Source organism: Eumetopias jubatus, unplaced genomic scaffold (assembly GCF_037043125.1).
Source record: "Eumetopias jubatus isolate StellerSeaLion01/CBP00866 unplaced genomic scaffold, mEumJub1_p1.0 scaffold_2, whole genome shotgun sequence".
NCBI lineage: Eukaryota > Metazoa > Chordata > Mammalia > Carnivora > Otariidae > Eumetopias > Eumetopias jubatus.
Window position 1 is genome coordinate 188,970,399 of NW_028274808.1, and position 25,132 is coordinate 188,995,530.

The 25,132-nt window shown below is 46.5% G+C and overlaps 2 protein-coding genes across 3 annotated transcripts in view; one reads left to right on the forward strand and one right to left on the reverse strand.

The window, feature by feature from the left end:
- The window catches only part of FAM184B (family with sequence similarity 184 member B), a 142,248-nt gene extending 131,607 nt beyond the window's left edge, over positions 1 to 10,641 (forward strand). The window contains exons 13-18 of one of the 2 annotated variants that reach the window (XM_088021235.1): positions 2,695 to 2,921; positions 3,721 to 3,870; positions 5,793 to 5,910; positions 7,518 to 7,622; positions 8,665 to 8,864; positions 10,379 to 10,641. In XM_088021235.1, coding sequence (XP_087877361.1) covers positions 2,695 to 2,921; positions 3,721 to 3,870; positions 5,793 to 5,910; positions 7,518 to 7,622; positions 8,665 to 8,864; positions 10,379 to 10,472 — 894 coding nt within the window. In that variant the 3' untranslated portion in view covers positions 10,473 to 10,641. The remainder of the gene's footprint in view (positions 1 to 2,694; positions 2,922 to 3,720; positions 3,871 to 5,792; positions 5,911 to 7,517; positions 7,623 to 8,664; positions 8,865 to 10,378) is intronic. The other variant, XM_028087292.2, reaches the window with a different exon arrangement.
- A 4,156-nt stretch (positions 10,642 to 14,797) lies between these two features.
- MED28 (mediator complex subunit 28) lies at positions 14,798 to 23,110 on the reverse strand. The gene is made up of 4 exons (XM_028087295.2): positions 22,926 to 23,110; positions 19,350 to 19,416; positions 18,551 to 18,663; positions 14,798 to 16,828 (listed from the first exon to the last, which is right to left on the reverse strand). The coding sequence occupies exons 1-4, from the start codon at positions 23,073 to 23,075 to the stop codon at positions 16,631 to 16,633; spliced, it is 528 nt and encodes a 175-aa protein (XP_027943096.1). The 5' UTR covers positions 23,076 to 23,110; the 3' UTR covers positions 14,798 to 16,630.
- Between the last annotated feature and the right edge of the window lie 2,022 nt (positions 23,111 to 25,132).

Below are 25,132 nucleotides of genomic sequence, written 5' to 3' on the forward strand. Positions count from 1 at the left end.
CAGCGCCCCCATTCTGCCCACATCGCACCCCTCTTGCAGCAGTGTCAAGGCTGCAGGGATAAAGTCATAAAGAAGGGGCTCCGGGTGCTCATCATTCCCTTCTGAAATGGGGAAGACCCTTCTTCCACAGTCCTGGGAGATCCCTGATGGGCCTGCAGGCTCCCATTTTGAAAAGCAAAAAAAAAAAAAAAAAAAAAACCCAAGTTTTAAGTGCTGCGTGTCATTTTAAATTCAGATAAACTAGCATTTCAGAATGGCATTGCCAGATGGACCCTAGAATCAGCCAGTCAGGGTTACTCCTTCAAATCTGCAGAGAATGCTTCAGAATGCCTCCCCAGACTCCCTGCCTCGACCTCCCTGTTCCCATCAATGGGAGCTGCCTTTTTGTCACCGAGGTTCAACACCAACTCTCCTTGAACTCCTAGTCAGACTTGGCCCCTCAGCCCCTTCCTTGTACATCCATATTCCCACCCGGCCGGCAGCGCAGTGACCTCCTAACAGCCCAGACTCCCCCCTCCCCCCGGAGCCCACCGTGTACCATTCGGTGTCAGGTATGCATCTGTATAAAGCTCGGTGACTCCCTCCTGCTATCAGAACGACCTCCAGATACCCGGCAATGAAAAGCTTTCACCCACGGGCCGCACTTTGTATCTTCAGCTGTATCCCCCTCTGCTCTAAACATGGGCCCTGCGTCCTACCCCTGGGCCTTTGCATGTGTCCGCTCCCTGCTTGGGATGCCTTCCTCCCTCCTCGGTGCCCGGCTCACCCTCGGGGCCAGGAGTCTCCCCTCCCATTTGAGTATATGTGCTCCTGATGCGAGCTCTAGGGGGCTCCCTTCCACGCCTGCGATCCCACCAGTCCCTGAGCTCCCAGAGCATTTCCTACTATAGTTCAGCTGGCCCTAGTGTCTAATTCATGGTCCAGTTAGGCAGCTGTCATGTCATGGATGTTCTTCATGGATGTTCTCAACCAGACCAGGAGTCTTTCGAGAACCAGGCCGGTCTGCCTCATTTCATCTCCACCCTCACTCTCCACACTTGGCACAAAGTCTGTGGATGCTGATGATTAGTTGGTGCCCCAGCCCTGCTGAAGATCCCGGGGACACGGGGGTCATTCACTCGAGATTTTGCCAGTACTGAGCACCTGAAGACGATTTGTGTTTAATGAGGAATATTAAATGATGAATCACAGGGAGCTCAGCCCAGTCAGTAAAGTGTAGCAGAGGGAAGACAGAACATTTTCCATTAAGTGTTCTAGATTGGTGGGAGCCACCCATACGTATGGAAGGGGGAAGGGGAAATGTGGGATTGTGACCTCTGCGATGACAAGCTCCCTGAGTGCCGTGGATAGAACCCCGGGATCTCTGGGTGGATGAGATGATACCTGGCCAGCCACCAGGTGCCTGCCCTCACCTTCACCTCATTGGAGGGAAGCCCTGAACCCTCTGGAGGAACAGCAAGGCCTCAGAGGAAAACCCACACAGAGAAAAAACGTGGAAGTATTTAGCAAGGAGAAACAGCCCCAGGCAGGACCAAAAGAGAGAAGGGAAGGGTACCCCATACAGGGATGCATCCTTACGTGGCCCCACTGCAGGGAAGTGGTGTCCCACCTACAGGGATCTTCTGAGGAGCCCTGTGAAATAATTGTCTTCTCTGTCCCCCACCCAGAGGGGGATGCTTTATTCATCAGGCTCTCCCATTAGTCAAGGGTTGCCCCACAGGACCCTAACCAAGCTCTTCCCGGCTATACATATCAGAGTGCCCGGCACCCATGTGCCCACGGGTGTCTCAGGCACACGCAAGCCACAGGGCAGGAAGCAGGAGGTGTAAGGCGTGGGCCACAGGTGCTTTCTGTGCCAAGCTGCTCAGTCCTCGTGTGGAATGAGCAAATGCAGAAACCTTCAGGCATGTTTGAGCGGCCTTGAAAACAGAAGCATTCACTAAGCGGGGGTTAACTCTGACCCTTTTTAATTTGGACATAGATCTTCAAATTTCTGTCTGAACCCCTGGCGTTCAAGCAACATTGCATTTAGCAAGCATTTATTTAGCACCTACCGGATGTGAGCCACTGCGCCAGGAGCCAGAGGACTGGAAAACCTGGAGGGGAGATGGGGCCTTCCCGGGACAGCTCCTGGCCCGGGCTAGTGAGGAAACCATTGAACAAAGGAGCGCCCTGCCCCGTAATCCTGCCACAGCCGGGAGCTTGGTGATGGCAGAGGAGAAAGCTGATCGCTTCTTCCCCGAGGGCTCTGGGTAGAGAAGGCAAGGAAGTCTGAAAAACGGGCGGGGTGTTTGGCTTTTATTCATTTATTTGACAGAGAGATAGAGAGCACAAGTAGCACAAGTAGGCAGAGAGAGAAGCAGGCTCCGCACCGAGCAAGGAGCCCAATGCGGGGCTCGATCCCAGGACCCTGGGATCATGACCTGAACCGAAGGCAGCCGCTTAACCAACTGGCCACCCAGGCGCCCCTGGATGGTTTTGATTTAAGCCAAGTTCTAGTCTCACCGACCTTATTGAGCTTCGTGAGAGGCCAGATGCGGGAAAACCTAGAGCCTGGCTGTGAGCTCCTGAATTCCGGAGCAGGAGGCTGGGTCGAGCATGGTCACCGGCTTTGCGCGGCACGTCTGGGGCCCTCTGCGCCTCGTCCGCCTTGGCGCCCCCTGAAAACACCTCTCCTGGGTCCTTTCTCCCCAGGACAGGGGCGGCCCGGGCCAGGCCGGCTCCCCGGAGGGCGCCGCGGAGCCGGGTCCGAGCGAGGCGTGTGGCCTCTGGGAGGAGAACTCGCAGCTCAAGGACGCCGTGCGGCGGCTGGAGACCGAAGTGGAACAGCACCAGCAGGAGGCGCTGCAGCTCCGCGACCAGCGCAGGTGGGTCTCCAGGCCGCGGAGCCCCCCGCCCTCTCTCGCTCCCTCCACTGCTCCTTGGAGAGCCTCTGAGATCTAAGCACCTCCCCCCCAGGCTCCTCCCATCTCCCCAAAAGAAAGACTCCCTAATGCTAGCACTTCACTGATGTTACGCCAGACCCATGAAAAGTTCTCTAGGCTCAACACTGCAGGGGATTCGCCCTGGACTAGAAGACGGAACCCTATTTCCCTACAAATCAAGGAATTTGTGGAATCAGACCTAACCATACCGAAAGCATCTTCAAAACCAGCCATAGGGAGACAGGGCGATGAAATAGTTCAAACTGTTCAAATAGTTCAAAGTGCTGGGTGCTCTTTAACTAGCTGTGTGAGCTCCTGAAAGTCAGGTAACTTCCCCAGGACGGTGCCCTGGGCTGCAAGTGGAGGTAAGACCACCAGCTCTCAGGGCTGTCGTGGAATGCAGTGAAACGTAAGCAAGATTTTGCACCGGCCCTGGCGCGGAGGAAGCCCTTGGTAAGCCGTGGTGGTTACTGTTATTACCGAGCCCAAGCTGGATAGCTCCTTATCAGTCCTGAATTCACAGCTCTTTCACCCCCTTGCTGGAAAGTTTGCACCTACAAATGGAATGCTGGGATAGGAGGTGCTGAGAAGGGGACCCACAAGCAGGGTATATCCTGGACCCCACAACTCAAAGAGCCTAGGTCTTCTTCTCAGTGTCCTGACCCCACATTCATACAACCACTGCCCCAGACTGTCTCCCCAACTGAGCCACCCAGAGGAGGGTGGAGAATCCCCAGTGCCCACAAGGTTCAGTCCTCAGAGCCCAGGGAAGCCCAGCTGAGCATCCATCTCCCCGCAGGCTGCTGGAGGAGGATCAGCAAGCCCAGCGGGCCCGGGAGGTGGAGAAGCTACGCCAGGAACACCGGAAGGAGATGCAGGCCATGGTGGCAGATTTCAGCAGTGCTCAGGCCCGGCTCCAGGCCCGGCTGGCTGCCCTGGAAACTGAGTAAGTGAGGCCTGGGGCCCCAGGTTGGGAGGGGCTAGTCGACATACATTTTATTGGGGTAACCAGCTCATCCCAGTGTGCCTGGGACTCTCCCAGTTTTGAAACTGCAAGTCCCGAGTTCCAAGGAGCACCTCAGTCCTGGGCACATGGGGAGAGCTGGTCACCCCTCCCTTTGGGAGCCTACCTTCTCTTTGTGCAGGGCACTGGGCATCTGTGAGGAATGAGCACTGCCTTGTGGGCTTGGTTTGACCCTCACACTGGAAAGAAATCAGAAGGATCAAGGCCACTTTTCTCATGAACATCTGCCCCCTTCTCACATGCCTCACCCCCTTTGTCCTCCCAGCCGTCCTTCAGGGTGGAAACTGTTCCTCCCCCGGACAGATAAAGGAACCGAGGGGCTTTGTGCATGTTCACATGCCTTCACTGATTTAGTCAACAGATGTTTATTAAGAGCCTATTGTGTGCCCTGCCCTGTTTTAGGCTCTGGAGTTAGAGCCAGGAACTAAACGACGACTATGCTCTCATAGAGAGTACATGGGTATTTAGACTAGAAAGAAGCAAATAAATATTTGACTTCATATCAGGTAGCGAAAGGTAGAAGAAAACAGGATCTATGTCTAGGGAGTGGCAAGGGTGGGCCAGGAAGGCCTCTCTAAGGAGGTGACACTTGAGCACGAGCAGGTGCGGGGAGTGAGCCATCTGGAGGAAGAGAATTCCCAGCAGAGACAACAGCAAGTGCAATGGCCCTGGGGCCTGCTTCACATGACTGAACAGCCAGGACTAAGTGAGAGGGTGAGTGGTAGGAACTGAGGTTGGTGGGGTAGCTGGGAGGGATGAAGGAGACCCTGCACTAAACAGGAAGGAGTTTGGATGTGTTCAGAGTGCACCGGGAAGCCACTGCAAGGCTTTGAGCAGGAGTGACATGGTCTGATTTATCTTTTAACAGGGTCACTCTGGCTGCTGAGAGAAGAGACTTGCGGGCGGTGGTCAGGGTTAGCAGCAGAGAGACCAGTTGGAAAGTGACAGGTGAAGCCATTTGCCCAAGGTCAAGCAGCACTGAGTGAATCTAAATGTCACCTGTCTGACCCTTAGCTTTCGATCTTTAAAAAATGTTCTCCACTGTTTCCAATACAAAGCAAATCATCCAAAATCCAGAGTGGAAGGTTTTATGGGCTACCATCTAATGGGCACTTGCCACATGCCAGGCTCCCCTTATCTCACTGAATCCTCGCAACCATCTGTTATCATGCCCATTTTAAATAAGAGGGAACCAAAGGTCACAGGGAAAGGCTATGGCCAAAGTCACATAGCTAGGAAAAGGCAGATTAGGGATCAGATCCCAAGTCACCTCACCCCAAAGTCCTGGCCTCTTATCAGCTACAGTTCATAGGTCACGTGCAGCCATAACCCTCCCCCCACCATGCGGAGAGTTCTTTCTCTTCAGCTTCATGTTGAAAGGGCTGGGGGTACCAGCTGCCCCGCTGCTCTGCCCAAGAACTGGCACATGCCGCGCTCCATCTCGGCCAGCAGATGGCTCCAGAGTCACGTCAGCATTAGCCTAGTGGTGGCGGCGACAACGCTGAGCTTGGGGTGGGGAGCATTTTTCCGCGGAGGCCTTTGTCCAGTGACATCCCTGGTTCTTGACGCTTCACTGAGGGCAGCGTGTGTATCATACACAGGCCCTGCAGCTTCGGGGGAAGTGGCAAAGGTCAGAGTGGGAGTTGGGTCCTGGGCTCCACCTGGAGCTCTGCAGCCAACTCAGTGGGTGGCCCCTGGCAAGCTCCCAGGGCCTCGGTTTCCCCTTTCGTGAATAAAGAGATTAGCTGTCCAGGCTAAGCCCATGGCAGCATCCCCACCACGTCCACCTGTTTATTGTTGGGTAATGACAGTAAGGAGACTAACTGCATACCTGCTCCAAACAGACTGAAAGATTCTGGAGAGAAGCCAGGGAAGGGGGCGTCCAGACCAGAGGACGTTCAGCTCATAGGCCGTCTGCAGACCCGCCTGAAGGAGAGAGAGGAGATCATCAAGCAGCTCATGGTGAGGCTGTAAGGGCCACGAGGGGGCCCTGCAGAGTTCCTTCCGGAGGGCCATTCACTTTGCACCTGGCCCTGCTCTGCGTACCTACAATTTTAATCCTGAGAATCCTAAAACCACCTCCAGAAGATCCTTGAATCCTTTTGTCTATTACCAAAAACAAAAAACATACTCACTAAAAAAATAAATACAGGAAAATAGAGGCAAAAAAAAAAAAGCACTCAAGTCCCACAGCATCTACCTGACGTTGGTTTATTTTTTTAACCTACGGAATTGGGAAAATCTAGAATGGCTTGCCTTCCGTTTGATTTTTAGTAAATCAATCAAGCCAATTATTGTTTATTGATCTTCCTTTTGCGAAAATAACTACCTGCTTTGCAGTTAGCAAGCCATCCCCTGGACTCCTTAGAAAAGTTTTCTCCCTCTGGTTCTGTATCCAACAGCCACCAAAGCCTGAGGCCGTTTCTTTGGAGTGCTCCCTCCATCCACTCCTGCCCATTCACACAGTCCACCCACCTCACATCCCTGGATCCTTCATCCATTGCTTTGGGCATGAACAGGCGCCTCTCTGTGCTCTCTGGTCTGGTTGAAAACTGTATCACCCCAGCTGACTGGGCGGGGACTCCTTCCCCTGCCTTACCTTCAGCCCTGGAGACAGTGGGTCTCGACTCACTCTTGTCCGTGTAGCCCAGGGTGGAAGGCTAGTTAGCCCCATCAGAAGTCCAGCCGCCTCCCCCCACCCGCCCCATCTTGCCTCTATCACTTTAGTCCAAGCCCCTCACACACACAGTAGAGAACCACTGGTCTCCGCACTCACTTGAACCTGCCCACATGCTGATCTCACATGAACCAGAGCAATCTAGGAAAATATGTCAGATGACAGCACGGCTCTGTTCAGCACCTCCCGTGGCCTCCCATCTTCTCCAAGTAAAATCCACAGTCTTATGGTGGCCTCACACAAATATAGCCCTGTCTCTCAGATCTCACTCCCATTCCCATCCCTGCCGGAGCCACTGTTTCATGTCAATACACTGATGAGACCATCAGGAAAATTTCACCACCAACTGAAAATTAGATACTAAGGAATAGCTTGTTTGCTAAATGTGACAAAAGTATTGTGGTTAGGTTTTTTTTTTTTTAAAGAGTCCTTATCTCTTAGAGATACATATTGATGTTTTTACAGATGAAATTATACAATGACTGGGATTTGCTTTAAAAATAATACAGCAGGAAAGAGAAAAGTGGACAGACACACCTAAACAAGGTTGGCCATATAGTGATTGTACCTGGGGTTTTCTTTCTTGGTCTTATTAACTTTCTGCGGTAGACTCTTTTCAGATGCTAAGAGTACCTGGATATATATACATATAAAGTGTTTCAAATAAGCTTGCCCTTTCCTGTACAAGAGAAGCTGGGGACTCGAAGGCCACAGGAGTAAAGGTGCTTCCTCAAAGCTTCAGCGGACAGCAGCCTGATCCCCACTGACCTCCCCTCCCTCCCCTGGGCTTTCCTTCACTCTGTAACCCGCCCTCACACGGCCCTCTTCCTTCAGGTCCAACCCAGTGCTGTACGGTTAGGCTCATGTAGACTCAGTTGTGTTGTTTTTCCAGGAGGAGAGAAGATTTCACTATGCAGCTTTCCCCAGGGCCATGTCCCATAGGAATCGGTCCTTCTCCTTCAATCCTCACCCAGGATATTTGACCCCTTCCATGAAGGTAAACTGGTTTCCTAGTTTCAAGCATTACACAATCCTGCTGGTTTCGTTTTCCTAAAGGTAACTGCAGCTTATTTGTCAGTGGGCTGGCATACATTCAGAGGGATATCCATTGAAAATAAGACTCACGGGAAGCAGTCCAAATTAGTAACAAACAGTAGTTATATCTGGCTAGGCAGATTATGTGTACTTACAATTTTTATGGGTTTTTGTATTCTCCAAACTTCCTATAAAGAAACATGTCACTATTAATAATGGTTATATCTGGGATAGGAAGGAGAGTAAAGAGCAGGAATCTCCCACTTCTTAACTTTTTATCCCTGCATGTATTTTTGGAATTTATTATAATGAAAACATTCACATCCAAGTCTCTCATCTATCACAAAAAAATATTTTTTTAATAGTTCAAAGTGCAGTAAACCTAACCTAACCTGAACTGATGTGAGCTCATTTATAATTTTTATATATGCCTCTCAGTGCAACAAGAGTTTCATTCCAGAAATATTAACACATTTGAGAACAATGGGCCCAGCCCCTGCTGGGGGATGTAGATGGCCTTCTAAAGTCTAAAAAAATTTTTTTGAATTACAAAAACACACATCTATCCCCAGAAGTATTTTTGTTGTTGTTGTTTTGTTTTTAAGATTTTATTTATTTATTTGACAGAGAGAGACACAGCGAGAGAGGGAACACAAGCAGGGGGAGTGGGAGAGGGAGAAGCAGGCTTCCCTCGGAGCAGGGAGCCTGATGCGGGGCTCGATCCCAGGATCCTGGGATCATGACCTGAGCCGAAGGCAGCCGCTTAACGACTGAGCCACCCAGGCGCCCCTCCCCAGAAGTTTTCAATAAAAAATTGTAAACCTATGTGTTTCTTAAAACATAAAATAGACTGGAGAAAAAAATGCTTTAAAAAATAACATATAAGTATATAAATAAAATTACAGCCTCCTCTCCCTTATAGTTTTGGCTGGGTGGGCCTTTTTACTTTTACAATGATGCCTCCTTAGGGTGGCACTAACAGGCCTTCCTTTTAATACAAACAGAAAAAGAAGATGGAGGAAGTACCCAGCCGAGTGGTCAGTGTGCCAAACCTCGCCTCCTACGCAAAGAATTTTCTGAGTGGTGATCTGAGCTCCAGGATCAACGCCCCTCCAATAACTAAATCACCCAGCTTGGACCCAAGCCCCAGCTGTGACCAGCCTCACAAACCCACCCAGTCTCTAGATGTGAAAACTGCCACGAGGTAGGCGGGGAGCTCTGACTTCCAGTTTCCACCGATAGGAGGGGAATTTGGACTCCTCTCTGGCACCACTTAGACTCCCAGCATTTGGGCAGATATAAAGAATAGCAAATTCTTTATATCTGCCCAAATTCTGCCTTGGACAAATTACAATCCAGCCAAATGGGAAGGTTGTGTAAGAGAGGAAGTACATCATTCTTTAGAAGAGGTACTATTCTTGGTACCAAATTCCAGAAAGCCTTTTTCCACGGACAATTAGATAAGAGACACTCAGCTGGCCGTGTCTGTGTGGGTAACACAGAAGATGGACTCTCATCATCTGGCCCTGACGTCTGGATTCAAATTCTGGTCCTTCTTGTTCTTAGTTAGGTGGTCTTAGGCAGATTACTTGACCTCTCTGGGTCTTCATTTCCTCACCTCTAATACAAAGATAGTATAGCATCTCCCTCATCAGACTGATGTGGGACTAAAGGAATGAATCCGTGAGACATGCTTAGCACAGGACCTGGTACAGAAGCGTTCAGTAGATTTCCACTATTAAGGTTATTTCTCAAGATTTATTGTATCATCTTGAAGTTGTAAAACTCTTAATCTGTGGGTTTGGGAGCTCGTGCATGATATCTCAGATACCATCTTACTTTCCCAGAAACCCTTGCAACATGTTTCTCTTTCGGGAACATGAGTCTTCCCTTTATTAGTTCTCCCTCCTATCCAGTCTTCCATTCAGAGGCAAAATTTCATATTGTCGGCTTTGAATTTTGCATTTCAGAAAGGGCTCCTTCTAAAAATGTTCCTTTTCCAAAGGCCTGCATCCCCGTAGCTATTGGGACAAATGGGGAGGCACAGTCCTTTATGAACGTTGAGCTGGACAGAGCCCCTGGCAGTCACCAAATGAGTCCAGCCATTGTTTCACGGCTGTGGAAACTGAGACCTGGAGCCCTGAGCCCAGCCCTAACTGCTAGAGCCAGCTCCTGACTCTAGCTTCACCTCAGTAGCACACACCTGTGTGTAAAGCTAGGTTCCCATTTATATGAAGCTTCACTAATCAAAGAGAAACCGGTCATTCAGGCAGGTATACATCGTACTTTCTTGCTTACTGTTTCCTCTTTTCAATTTATTACGCTAATTCCACTGTCTTATTAAGATGCTAGAACACATTAGATAGCTTTTAAAGAAGGCAGACATTGTAAGGCTTTGATGATTAACTATTTCATTCCTTAACTTTTTTATGAGGTTTATTTTTTATTTGTGCCTGAAATAAAATTACACGATATGCCTCATTAGGTTTTAAGTAAAATTGGAGACCTTGTTTTCAAAACGGGAATCAGATATTCTCTCCCCATCCCCATCTTTCACAACTTGTTTCCAGCTATGAATTTTGGCCAGTTACATTGTACTGTCTTTCCAAGAGTAAAGAAGCAGCTTTCTTTCCCTGAAAGGTAGCAGGTTATTAAGTTGTTTGCTGAATAATTTTCAAAACCTTCTAAGAAACCTTTTGTCTGTTGGCTTGTTTTTAGGACACAAGATGGTGAAACAGCCCAACCCAAAGAAGTCCAACAGAAACAGGGCTCTGCCCACCAGGAATGGTTTACCAAGTATTTTTCTTTCTAAACTAATTCTTGGGATCCATCACAAAGAGGACATTTGAAAAACATTTCTTTTAAAGCAACTGATTGAAGGAATGAACTAAACAACCAACCAACCAAGTAACTTGCTTGTGATATAATTTATATATAATAGCCAAAACAAATTTTGGCCTTAACATTTCATACTATTTCATTGTGACACCAGTGCTTAAAAAAAAAAATTCTTGCCATTAAGGTTAAAAAACAAAAAAAACAAAAAACAAAAAAACGGTGTTATCAAAAGGTACCCATAGGAAAATGTTATTAATGTTACTGATAACCTTAACATTGTATTTCTAGTATCCAGAAGATTTCATTCCACTTTACTGAATACCAGGCTTTGTGATTTCCATGGTCTATTCTAAAAGTGGTTCATTTTTCCTTAGAATGCTAGTCATCTCCACTTGAAAAGTGTTTCTATGTAAATGACTTAATTCCAAAATGCACATTCAACCTCAGTAGGAAGAAGAGTAAAACAAAGTTCAAAATACTCATGAAAGCCAATTAAAAAAATGAGGCAAAACTAGGAGTGGACTATAGGAAACCTTGGCATACTTGGATTGAATGCTTTGACTTCATAGCTCCAGAACATGAAGCAGACTATAGAGGGGATAACACCTACCTCAAAAGGGGCTTTGCAAGAATTAAGCAAAATATTACGAGTAATGATACCAATCATGAATTGGAATTAACCACTGCCAGAATTTTTCTGTGAATAACTGAGCCTCGCTCCATCATACATCTCAGTTTCAATGATTGTAGTTTCAGTTTGGTCACTTGTCAAGGTTTCTAGAGTATTCTATGAAGTCAAAGATCTACTGAACCAATAGTCTTTGGGCTGGGGCCCTTTGCCTCATGGTGCACTGCTTCCCCATTGCATGGATGCTCAGTACATTAAAGGGAATCGGGACTGGCCATTCACACTGCTGACCTGTCAGTCCACACTGAATTGTCTGACCTCCTGACAGAGCCGTGTGTTTTGACAAGACTCAATACAACTTGGGCAAAATATGTTCTCAGTCCTTTGGTGCTGGCCCCCAGGTGGCCATAAACAGTTGCTGATTCTATGCACTGTCAAACCCTGCTCTTTGAATAAAACTTTAAACAACTGGGCAATAAAAAATGGCTGTGACTTGTATTGTTTTCCGGAAGAATGGTGAAATCAGAACGAAGATGGGGCTTGGAAACAGAAGTTCACATTAACCTCAATTGGATCTTCAAATAAAAAGTAGTTGCTTCCGTACATCATTTTGAGAGAAATGCAATTACAACTCACAATTAAAATCACTATCTAATCAAAACACATGGCCCTATAATAAGATAATTTCTTAAATGACAATACGTTACCAGACAATGTAACATGCCATGTTATTTTCAGTATCACACTTTAAAAAAAAAGATTTTTATTTATTTGAGAGAGGAAGAGAGCGTGAGAGAGCACAAGTGGGGGGCAGGGCAGAGAGAGCACAAGTGGGGGGCGGGGCAGAGAGAGAGGGAGAGGCAGGCTCCCCGCTGAGCAAGGAGCCCAACTCAGGGTTCAATCCCAGGACCGAGTTCATGACCTGAGCTGAAGGGAGATGCTTAAGCGACTGAGCCACCCAGCGGCCCCAGTACCACATTTTTTTTTTTAGTTATCTTGTTTCCTACTTAAGGTGAGCATTGTAGGATTATGCCTGCATTTTGTGTTTTAAAAATTATGTACAGATAGTTCTGTTTACTAAAACCTTTTTTCAACACTGCAACTCCTGATGACTGGCAAAGTAGCTGCACTTTGGATGACTGTCCTTTAACTCAGCAGGACACCAGCTGCAGGGACAGAATTTTATTGAGACTTTACATCTGTTTGATTTCTTTCTTGGTGCAGTTGAGTGAAAGATGGTTAAATTTCAAGATTCTACCCTGCAATGATTACATCTTTCTTAACTAAATCTGTGCATGCTTCTACCATTTATTTCTTTAGGACATATTCCTTGAGTGGAGTGGAGTAAAGCGTCAAAGGATACACGCTTAAGCTTTCTGACATAACGAGATTATCATCCAGAAAGTTTCTATCAAGTTTATACCTTCACTAGCTGTGACTAAAATCCTACCTCTCCATACCCTAGGTAATACTGACAAAGAAACTCATTTGAGAAATGAAACTTTCTTCCGGTTTTTGTGTACATAATCTGATTCCATCAATCTCTCAAGAGCAAGTGGTCCAGATGTGACGGTGATGTCCTGGGGAGAACAGCGGAGATAAAGAGAAAGGAGTTGATTCAGGATTGAGTCAGGAGGAAGAAACAGCAAGATTTGGTGATAAATCTTGACAGGCCCTATCATGACAGGAGAAAGGGCTAACATTGCTGGAGTGAAACTGGAAAGGAAGACTGCTGTGCTGTAAAGTGTTTTTTGTTTTGTTTTTTTTTTTTTAAGATTTTATTTATTTGACAGAGAGAGAGACAGCCAGAGGGGGAACACAAGCAGGGGGAGTGGGAGAGGGAGAAGCAGGCCTCCCGCTGAGCAGGGAGCCCAATGCGGGGCTCGATCCCAGGACCCCGGGATCACGACCTGAGCCAAAGGCAGATGCTTAACGACTGAGCCACCCAGGTGCCCCTGTAAAGTGTTTCTTAATTAGGGTGGGAAAGAATGAACTCGCCCAAGAAATGGCTGCTATCTTGTACTTCAGCCCTTATCAGCTCCTCTAGCATCATGTAACATCCAACACAGTAGTTGCACTTGAGGTTACTTGGTCTCTATACTCATTCTCCAGGATCCATCTGGATTCTGCAAGGGTAAGTTTGGGAAATTAAATGGTTTTTTGTTAGGGACCATTCTCCCTGCACCCTTTAGATTTCTTACGGTAGCACTAATCTCCACCATCACCTTGGGGGTTCAATATTATTGTTATTATTTTGAATATTTATTTGAGAGACAGCATGCACATGTGAGCAGGGGGAGAAAGAAGAGGGGGGGAGAGGGAGAGACAATCTCCAGCAGACCCCCCCACTGAGTTCCCACTGAGTGTGGAACCTGACATGGGGCTCAATCTCATGACCCTGAAATCATGACCTGAGCCAAAATCAGGAGTCGGCCTCTTAACTGACTGAGCCACCCAAGCGCCCGCCCTGCAATATTATTTTTGATCTACTACCTCCTACTAGCTCAACTGTCTGTCGTCCCTCAGCAGGAGATCATCAAAGATGCCCCAGCCACTCAGGGTGGCTGTTGACTATTTGTTAAGTACAGGTGGTTTGTCATTATTCCTCCAGGGGGAGTCAAGATGGTGAGGGGATAACCAGCCAACTCCACTGTTCTTGTATAGTGTTCCCTCTTACCTTCCAGTGTCTGATCCTTGTGCTGGCAATGTTTCCTTCCACTGGGAGGTTTCCCTGAGGCACCACTGGTGGAATCTTCAGCACCTGGGCCACTGGTAAGTGTACCACCATGGGTCTTTTTTGCCAGTCGGATAGTACACGAGCCAGTCCCCAAACCCCATCCTACTGCCGGCTCTCTCAGACCATGTCCACTAACATCCATGTCAGTCAGGTCCTCCAGGAGCTATATCACAAGACACATTTAAAATTACAGGACATCAATTGGAGATCTCCGGGAACCCTGCAGTGGAGCCCTGAAGGCGGAGCTTTGGTAACTGTACTCCCCCCATAGCGACTCTCTTGAAGGTAGAACTGAGCAGCACTCCACTATGGCCTCCAGGGGCCCGAGACCAAACACTCAGAAATGTCAACATTGAGAAGCTGGGTAAAAAAGGAAAGATGAATCAAAGAGAATGAATTCAAGTAAAGAAGACGAAGTATCCATTCAATTTAGCACCAGCAAAGTGGCTAGTAAACTATCACAGCACAGTGATGGTAGTGTTGGGGGCAGCCTGGGGGAGAAGGAAGGGAGAGGAGACACGCTGGAGATGGTAAACGAGGGGCCGGGAGATAGGGCAGCCGCTCAAGCACCGAGGAAAATGTTTAAGTTGGGAGAAGAAGAACTCTGTGAGCTGGAGGGAACGATCCGGTAGACAGGCGATGCGGGGCAAGGACACCACCCAAGGAGTACGCCCAAAGAAGGCAAATAGCCTGGGACCCCGGCACTGGTGGAAAGGCTGGTCCTGCACAAGGTAGGCGCTTGGGGAGACGAACAGCAAGGACAAAAGAGCACCCTGAAGAGGCGGGTAGGCTGTCACTCTGGGAGTGGGAAGTAAGGGGGATTCCAGCCGACGGTTTCTCACTGTTTCACCGAAGGAGACAGCAGCTCCGAGGGTTTTCTATGTGCATCAATAATTAAGAGGTCATTGAAAGGAAAAAGATATTTACAAACAGGTAAGACTGAAAAATGGCTATTTATTTGACAGAAAGCTTTTGAATAAATAAATGGCAGTAATTGGTTCTTACATGAATGCAAAATATCTTCACTGAGCACCGAACAAAATAGTTCCCAATCTTTTCAGTGAGAACCTCTGTTACTGCAAGACTGCCTAAAACTTAACCCCACCAATCAGAGCTTCTAATTGGTATGAGGTGGCCAGGTTAACAAACTTGGAGTCATGTAATGTAAGTACAAACAACTTTTAAAAGCTTTGTTTAATCTGTACTGAGGGGTTGGCCCCGGGCTGGGTACCCCACACACACGCACACAAACAAAAATGAGTAATAAGTATTATGCATAAAAGATAAACAATATGTGGTCACTGTGCATTCAGAGGGGTACAATGCCTCCTTCCCGTGAGGGGCACAGAGACGGATACAAATCACTAACTCCCAGGGAGAATCAAGCAAGGCTGGCAAAGAGAGAGGAAGTCCTGTGTCCTTGGGGTGCAGCAGAGAGCGTGCAGAGGCTTCAGGGACCAAGTGGCATCCAGGCCAAACAACCATGAATGGATGATGTCAGTGTTATGGAGGGAGGAGCCTTCAAGGCTGAAGGAAACAAAACAAGTCAGGACACCTGACTGGCAGACTACTGCCTATTTAGAAAACAACAGAGCATCTGTTTTGGGTTAGGAGACGTAATCTGATAAGAGACTGGTAAACAACAGAGAAAGGAAAATCTCACCTAGGGAGCACCACACGCAGTGCCCTTGTGTACTTCTCAAGGGCAGCTCAACAGAGAATCTCATTGGCCCATGTAACCAACAAGAGGGTAAAATGTCTTCCCAAAAGCTGAGGCTCCCATGATTTTTGAGGATGGGGAGTTTGCTGAGGGTCACCCTGCAGCGCACTCCCCACCCAGAGGCCCCAGTCCGTTGGAATCAACTATTCATTAGCAAGAACCATCCTTAGTGGAAAATTCTGCTACAAAAAACCAGAAACAAAAACGACACAAGCAAACAAAACTCAAAATGAAAAGAGATGATCATGGCAAGCTTTAACTTCTCATACTGCACGTACGCAAGTGTCATGCTGAAAACAAGATCTGTCCCCTTATGCTGATTCATCACTGCAGACCGTAACAAAACTTAGCTTATCACTGCTCCTACTACACGCCTCTGCTCCAAAAAGTGAAAAAACACCACACAAATAAGAGTCCAAATAAAAGTCAACATCAACATAAGGATCCTACTATATTATTACTACACTAACTTAGGATATTATAATCCTTTCAACCTATTTACAAAATATCCTCATTCTAAGAGCTCCGGATGCATTACAAACATCACTGTATTAGATGCCTCTTCTTGAAGTAACTTAAAGTCTTGAAACATGCAAATTTACCTATTTTCTGCACTACCACCTAGGAATAATTGTCATAAAAGGCCTACAATCAAAATCCTCATCCTCTGATTCTCAGATCAGATCGTACAAGCTAATCTAAAACCGGAACACAGAGAGATTAAGTCATACAAAAACAAAAAAAATACAAACAGAAAAAAGAAACATGAAAAGGGAAACCTGTAAGTGGCATCACACTACCAGTCTAAACTTTGCTAAAGACAGGAAAATTTACTTCATTTACCAAAACTATACAGGCATTTTTAAAGTACTCAAGAAATAACGCTTATAAAAATAAGGGGAAAATTTTAGGTGAGATCATCAACAAAAATCACCTCATTCTTTGGCAAAGAGTTCTTACAAAATGTCATGTCCACAAGAAGTGATGTTTGTCAAAACCGTGTTCAGACTGACTCACACACCAGATCACCTTCAGGCCAGCTCTGACTCAGGTTTGCTTCATTGGTGCAGGGATATTAGCAGATGCCTGCTCGAGGTAGGCCAAGGAGCCCTGAGGGATTTCGGCTGGCTTTTTGTGCTGGACGTTGATGTCTTCTAGCACCTGCTGCCAATGTCTCAGTTTTGTCAAGTGCTTCTGGACCAGAGCATCTTTCCGCTGTAATTCATTCCTTAGTTCTGAGACATCCTGTAAATGAGGACAACGAAGCAAGAGCAAGCTCATGAAAAGTGAAAATAGTTTCTGATTTGGTCAGAGCTTTAAGAAGTAAATTCAAAACAAGAGAATCAATTAAACCATTGTATGCCCATTGCCCTGCTTGGCTCCACTATCTGAACAACCCACAGCAATTCCTCCAATGGAAGATGCCTAACACTGGGAGTTTTTATTTTTCATTTTCTTTTAATAAGTAATACAGATGTTCCAATATTCTAAAGTACCAAAGGGCAGCCAAAGAAAATCAGTCTCTTTCCCATCCGGGACCCCAGCCACCTAGTCCCTCCGTCCAAAGGCTATACTGCTAAGAATCTAAAACACTGAGAATCAAATATATGCTAACCACTGTTTAAAAAGAGTCCAAAACCACTGTTCTATCAGTTCAGGATGAAGTGTTAAAATCTCATATTCAAGAACTTTTTATTTAATTTTTTTAAGGATTTTATTTATTCATTTGAGACACACAGAGAGAGAGAGAAGAGAAAGCATGAGCAGGGAGAGAGGCAGAGGGAGAGGGAGAGGGAGAAGCAGGCTCCCTGCTGAGCCAGGAGCCCGATGTGGGGCTCAACCCCAGGACCCCGGGATCATGACCTGAGCCGAAGGCAGACGCTTAACCATCTGAGCCACCCAGGGGCCCCTTCAAGAGCTTTTTAAATGAATACCAGCATTATAATTCTTTATTAAGGCCTGGCCTTGAACACACCTATGTTCTTACTCAAGTGTTCTGACGTGGTATGATCTGACATAATAAACTGTAAAATATCATCTTACCCTTCACGTTCTAAACAGCTGATATCAATGAATAAAAAGAATGTTTTAATTAATTGGGAGTAGTTACTTCAAAAGGTACCAAAAACAATCATTTCCATTTAGTGTTTCTCATTAGGGGCATCACAGGTCTCTTGGGCAAGATGATTCTTCTCCCTTCCACAATGCACTTGGCAGGCTTTGGCCCAACAAACTGAATGCCAATAAAGCTTTCTAGTCATTGTGGCAACCTCAGCACATTTCCAAATGCCCCAGTTTCAAACAACTGAGATAAATGAAATCCTGAGTCTCAAGGAACCTGGACAGAACATTTAATTTTTGATTCCTTGAACAAAACTTGAGCCCTTCCTGTGTCTAAGGCAGCCGGGGGATATACACAGCTCACAATTTCTGTCCAAACTGAGCTTGTCGTCTACATTAATGGCTTCTCCACCTTTTTCAAGCAGCAGAGGCTTTCCTGTAAGAAAAGTCTTCCCTGAAAGCCAGCAAATGAAACTGCTCTGTTTGAAGCCCATCTTCCCGCCCCGCCCTGACCCCTGGCTCCACTACCTGCCCAGCTTGTCATCAACACTGACAACTAGCAACATTTGTATTCAATCTATAAAGCCCTACTGTAACTCGTGGGAAAAGGATGTATCTCATTTAAAGCACACATGGAGGGCGCCTGGGTGGCTCAGTTGGTTAAGCGACTGCCTTCGGCTCAGGTCATGATCCTGGAGTCCCAGGATCGAGTCCCGCATCGGGCTCCCTGCTCGGCAGGGAGTCTGCTTTTCCCTCTGACCCTCTTCCCTCTCGTGCTATCTCATTCTCTCTCTCTCAAATAAATAAATAAAATCTTTAAAAAAATAAAAAATAAAAATAAAGCACACATGGAATCCTGACAACATATGCTCTTCCTAAAAGCTGAGGAGAAATGTGAGTTCATACCTCTTTGATAACTTGCTCTGGTTTCTGGACAGATAACTGCAATCTTTTTTGTAGGAAAAAACATTCCGTCTGTCTCGCAATATCCAGAAATTTCTGGATACACTGATCGACACCTTATTAAAAAAAGACCAAAATATTAAGAAAAACACTAGATATATATATATCTCCCTCATAAATGAACAGTCAAAATATCAAAACGGCATCTTCCCATAGATGTAATCTGGAATTTTAATTCTGGTCACAGCAGTGATACGGACCCCCAACCCCCATGTAACCAACATTAAATGGCACATAATTTGTGCTTTTATGAGATGAATGATACCTCATTACAACATAAAAGTTCTTCTGAAGAGAGACAATCCATCCAGAGATCCAGCAATTAGCATCATGACTTCCAGTTAAAATGTAACATGTAAAATATAGCACAAAAAAGTCAGAAACACTGGCTGCCTCTGGGGACAGAACTTGGGTGAAGTCAGGGAAGCACAAGAGACTTTTCTAGGTAACACCTTCAAAAAATAATCGAAACTTAACTTTTTTGAAAAAAGCAGTATGCATTGTTGGTTGTCACTGTCCTATACCAAAATGGAAAGCTCATTTTAAGTGGTTCATTATGAGGCACATGTCAATTAATAAACTGAACAAAGAACCAGTAGTATATAGAAATGACTGTATAAATCTTATTCTCTGGAAAAGTTCTCTTAGGATACAAATAGAACTGAAACACGTCGAGTATAAATTCAGCAATTAGGAATCTTGCTGAAGGTAAGAACATAATCTACAAAGAGTAAATTCTTACCAGTTCTAATTTCTTCCTGATCTGTGCCATTGACGTAGTCCTGACTCACAAGAGAAGCAAAGCAAGCCTGTGTGACCCAAATATGTAAGAAAAAACATGTCATTCACATGTCAAAAATCTTACTTCAGAGTAAGAAATAACTTCTCTTGAAGTCATTCAATGAGTTTATAGAGTCTGGGTTTGCACATCAGCTGACAAGATATCCTCCTGCTAATGAAGGGACTTGGTACACTGAATCCATGAGACCCTCCAAGGGAGAGCCTGCAAATGAGGCTGCTGGTATATGCAAGCACCACCACCTAGTCCCGACTCCTGCCACTCACCCCTTTCCCCACGGTCCCATTCCACACCAGAGCCTGGGCCCCTGTTCCAGCCCCACTTATAGCCCCTCCCTCTGATGCTTACATGAATTGTATTACCACTGTGTCACGACTCGGGAAAATCATCACCTCCTCAGAGAGGCCATCTCTCTCTACTCCTGAAATGGCGCCCCTCCTGCTCATTATCCTCAAGCCCAGCTTTACTGTTTTTCACACAGTTAACTGACATCATTCCATTCTTTTCACTCTTTTAGTCCATTTTTAGTTGGTTCCTACCAGCAGGTGGGAATTTTGCATGACTTGTTCACTACACTCCTAGTGCAAGAAGACTGCTTGGCACTGCTTGGCTCACTAAATATGTTAATGACTGAGAGGACAACCTAAGGGAACAAGCTTGCTGTCACATGGATAAACAAGGCCCAAAGAGAGAGTTTCTCTAAAGGAGCACCGATCTAGATGAATATGTAATTCAGCAATGGAGTTCTATGCACAGGAAACTGTCAGGAAACGCACAAAGAAGGCCCATCACTGGGCAGTGGGGTCAAAAAGAGAATGGGATGGGAGCTGGAGAGGGGAGCAGTGATCAGAAAGGAAGCCTCAAACCTCAGGAAAGCAGAGCCTCACCAGCAGTAAGTAAACTACACTTGGTGTGAGGTAGGCATATCTGAGCCCAAATTTAGGCCATCAACCAGATGTGAGGGCCCTTTGGGAAGCAATAAATTCTGCTGCTAGCAGTTTCCCCCATCTGATTCATACAGAAAAATCACAGGACTCCTCCTGGGGAATCCCTGTAACAGCTCAAGAAATCAGAAAAAACAAACTGCCCATTCTGTGTATTACTTGAAAAGACGACTCCTGTTGGACCTAGGATATGAATAGGGCATACCTGCTCTGTGAAAACTGTGGGTACTGGAAAACCCAGGAGGTTTTGCCTGGTTGCCCAGGAGGCCAACCAGGCAAACCAATCAACAAAGGTGGAGCTGCTCTTCGCCAGAGAGCAGGGCCATCAGACCCAGTGAGAGGAAATCTGAGCTCAGGAATTTTAGTTCCCTCTTACCTCTAAAAAAAAAAAAGGATATTACACACACAGATCTTTATAGATAGTTGGGCAGTTGTATGGAGAAGAAAATGTGTGGTGGTCTATAAAAAGAATATGCTTTTTTAGAAGTATGCGTAGGATGGAACCTTTGACTGAACAGTAGGGAGGCCCAAGTCCTAGTCCTCATTTGCATAAACTGAGGGTCTGGCTTTGGGCAAGTAATTTCTCCTCTGAGCCTCAGTTTCTCCATCCGTAAAAGGAGAGGATGGTCTCCACGGTTCCCTCCCACAACAAGAGGGCATGATCTCAATAAACTCATTCCATTAAAGAGCATTTACTGAGCAACTAGAATGAGAAAGCCAGAGGCCTCAAAGTGACAGCACACTTTAAATAGAATATGAAATGAAAAGTGGGCAGGCAGGTGCCACAGGCCGCTGGAGGCTCTGGAATAGAAGCCCACACAGACCACAGGGAAATTAAAATGTGGCCTTTGAGATGAGTCTTGAGAAGATTAGATGGGTGATCATGAAGCAGCAGAGGGAGGGCCAGGTAGCAACTCTCTCTCCTTTTCACTTGGCTTTGTCCAAACGCCCTTTTGGGTTGCGTATTCTCTGGGAAGCACCTCTGGCAGCCAGGCTCATGTGTGCTCCCAGAGTTCCCTGGGTTTTCTTCTACCACAGCAGTGATCACACAACACAGCAACTGCCTGCTATTTATCTGTTTCTTCTACCCCACTGTCATGAATTCCTTGAGGGCAAGGACTGTTTTCTCTGTATTCTTAGCACCGAAGACAGGGACTGACACACAACGGGTTCCTTCACTGTTCGACAAATATTCGTCAAGCACTTGCTATCTGCTACCACTGTATTAGCACTGATGGGGGAATGAGGGAGAGATGGCCTCTGACTTCAGGGGCCTGGTTTGGTGGTAAGTCCTACAAAAGGCACCAGGGGCGGATACACTAAGGAAATGATGCACAAGTTGGGGGAGGGGACGGAAACCCAGAGAGAAAACAAACAGCACGTGGAGAAAAAGTCTTCTGTGGCCAGAGTAAAAGGAAATTGCAATGAAGCAGAGAGCCAAATACGCAGCGCTAGGAATACCACAGTAAACCTTCTGGCTCTGTCTCAAGAGTGACAGGTAGCCACTAAAGGGTTTTAAGCATTAGGGCGCTGGTGTTGGCTCTGGCCAAGACTTCTACAGGGCCAGTCTTTCAGCAAGCACTCATGACTGACAGCCACCTCACCTCAATGCTAAATGCTGCTCTAAAGCCTAGCAAACCCTCTCCTTTATGGCTTGGCACCACTGCAAAGGAGGCTCATCCTCCTCCCCGGTAAATTTTGATGTCCTCTAAATCAGTCATCTCCAAGTTTTCGAATGCACACTCCCCAAGAAATGCATTTTCCCATGCAGCCCCAATAACACATTGATTTACAAACTATATTCACGCTTTACTCCGCTACTGTACACAGTATAAAATTCACATGACTTAAAATGTGGAAAAGGTAGCTGCAATTATAAGTTATTTTATTTCCCCACAATAATGGCTCATCTTCCACTCTAGAGACCACTGAAAGCCATCTTATTTTTAAGCACATATTTTTACCTCTCCTTTGTCTACTACCACTCCCCATTTTCCTTGCTAGAGGGGTTAACTTCTTGGGTGGAACTCAGAGTATGGGTCATCCCTGCCTCCCTTGCTCCCTCCAGCTTTCCTTCTTCCCCCCTCCTGGTACCAAGTTTCACACAGTAACTTTCACACAAGTCCATTTCATCTCCAAGAGTTCATTAGTTTGGGGCCATCTAAGGGTGGAGCCCAGCGGAAAGGATACAGGACATAGTGTGACGTTACCCGTCGCAGACGAACCAGTATTAAACACGCAGGGATGCGGGGAAGAGCTCTCGGGGATGGGCCCAAAAAAGGATGGAACGGAAACAACCGACTGGGAACCTAGAAGGGTCCTGAGACTAGGGATGGACCAACTTCAAGTCCACGTTCTTCCAGAAACAAAGTTTACGTCTCCGCCAGCAGACCTGAACAGAATTCCGGCCACCACTCAACGTGGAGACTAAAGCAAGTGACTTCCGTTCTCTGAGCCTGTTCCCCTATTTGTAAGCCTGATGGTGGGCATCGCTGAAAGAGACAACTGCCCAGGCGCAGCTTACGTTTCAGGAAAGAAGGCAGACTGGGAACACAGACGCCCAGTCTCATCTTACCTCAAAAGATGACTCCAACTCGTCCACCAAGGTACTGTTGGAAGTTCTCGGAGGGCCTGGCGCGGCCTGAAGAAGCGAAGCTTGGCCCCTGGAGTCCCCGGGGTGTCCAGGTGGCTGCCCGGAGAACATACCACCCAGCGGAGCCGCCATTTCTGGAAAGGCGCGCAAGCGGCCCGCTGCGGCTGCGCAGGAGCTGGCGCGCGCGGCTCCCGTAGCACGCCTGGTCATGTGACATCGCGGGCCGCCGCAGGCGTCCATTGGGCTCCAGGGAAATCGCGGGTTTGACAGCCTCGTTTTGTCGCTTTGCTGCCGGTAGGCGGCCAGGCTTTTCTTTGTATTTTCCTAACTTAAGCATTAAAGGCTTTGACAGGATTTGACGCTGTTGTGGGGAGTGGAGAATGAGTAACTACGGTGGAGCTAGCCCTTCCCCGGGAGTCGGGATACTCCTGTGCAAGTCCCGCCTTTGCCTTCAAGATTTGGAGTGACTTTGGCCAAGGCTTTCTCTCTCCCGGCTCAGGTTAACCGTCGGTAGGAGGGAGGCACCCGTTCATTCCACGGTTATTGAGCGCTTTCTGCGCACCAGTGACTAGACACTGTGGATATAACGAGAACAAACTGGCAAAGCTACCCTTAAGTTGTCTGTGCGGAGAGGCGGGTAGCAAAAACACTAACGTTGTTAAGCCTCCCTGTCTGTGTGCCTGGCACTATTCGCCTTGGATATTTAGGGTTGCATTAAAGCCACTATGCGGTCTTTAAGTAACTTCCTTTTAGCATTTATGTATCTTTTCAGAAGCTAAGGTTTCTTTTCTCATTATATTTAATTTTAAAGTTATCCAGCACATTGATTGAGCCTTCCGTGTCCTAGGTTCTATTTAATCTGGGGTTTTAACAGTTACCCCAAGTCTCTGTTGTCATGTTTACTGTTTTTGTGGGAGACACACACACACACATATATATAGCAATATGTAGTAGAGGTAAGTGCTAAGAAGAAAAATGAAACCCGATAAGGCGATGGCTAGTGATGGATTTGAGTGGGTAGCTGAAGTCCTCTCAAAGAGATCTGCGCTAGAGTGACTGGAATGAAAATGTAACCAGAAAACTTTTCTAGACGGGGGTGGGCGGGGGTGTTGAAGAAGGAACCAGCCTAGCATATTTAAGGAACCACAGAAAAGCCAGTAGGGATGGAGTGAGGAAGGCAGAGCAGAAGTAGCCAGAAAAAGAGGCTCCCCTTTGCCCATCCGGTCTCAGATCAAAACTCATCTTCCCCGCATCAATCTCTACTAGCTCCACACTCCCAGCCGCTTCACCCTGTTTAATTTTCTTTACAGCACTTAAGTATTACATGAAATTACCTTGTTCATTTGTCTTCCTTGACAAAGTCACCTGACACACATGCACCAACAGGAATGCAGGCTCCATGAGATCAGGGCCTGCCTGTCTTATTCACCTGCATTCTCAACACCCAAAACTGCCAGGCATAATTGTTAAACAAAAATATAATGCATAAGGGAACTAGTGGACTCCAGCAGTTCTCAAACTGTTTTGGGTCTTAGGACCCCTTTACATTCCTAAAATATTACCGAGTGCTACAAACATTTTTGTACTACAAACATGTATGGGTTGTGTCAGTATTTATTCAATTAAAACTTGGAATAGGTAAAATATGTGTTAAAACTGAGAATTTAAAAATACGTGTATTTAAAAATAAGCCAGTTAGCATCAATATTTTAATATTTATCTTTTATAAAACCAAAAAAAAAAAAGTCAGAAGAATTGGAATCACTTGACTTGTTTGCAAAAATAGAAGACTAATGCTTTTCACCCTCATGTAGTCTTCAACCCCAGTGGCCATCTGGGACTGCAAGAGAGCCTTGAGGCTGGGTGGTGATATACATTCCCCAGCCTGGATTTCTGATGACCCCAATGGGGCTGCTTCAGTTTTGGTTTCTCTACTTCAGCTACCTCTTAACACTATTGTATTCTGAACCACTACTGTTTTGGATTTAGTGCTTGCCATAGCCATGCTTGGTCCTCACGATAGATATGGGTAATACCCCCTGCCTCTGAGCATGGTTGAGATCAATCAAGGGTTTGTGTAATACCTGGCAGCCAAATGTACCTGCAATGACAACTAAATTTCATCTCAGTCAGATTAGATAAGCACATGAATCCAGGCCTAAGTCATGCCTTTTGGATCCCACACTCTG

Excerpts from the sequence above, each read along its gene's own strand:
- MED28 (XM_028087295.2), bottom strand. The coding sequence starts at position 23,075 with ATGGCGGCTCCGCTGGGTGGTATGTTCTCCGGGCAGCCACCTGGACAC. Across the intron at positions 19,417-22,925 it reads AGTTGGAGTCATCTTTTGAG|GCTTGCTTTGCTTCTCTTGT; the intron begins GTAAGATGAGAC and ends TGGGTCACACAG. Across the intron at positions 16,829-18,550 it reads CAGAGCAAGTTATCAAAGAG|GATGTCTCAGAACTAAGGAA; the intron begins GTATGAACTCAC and ends CCTCATTTACAG.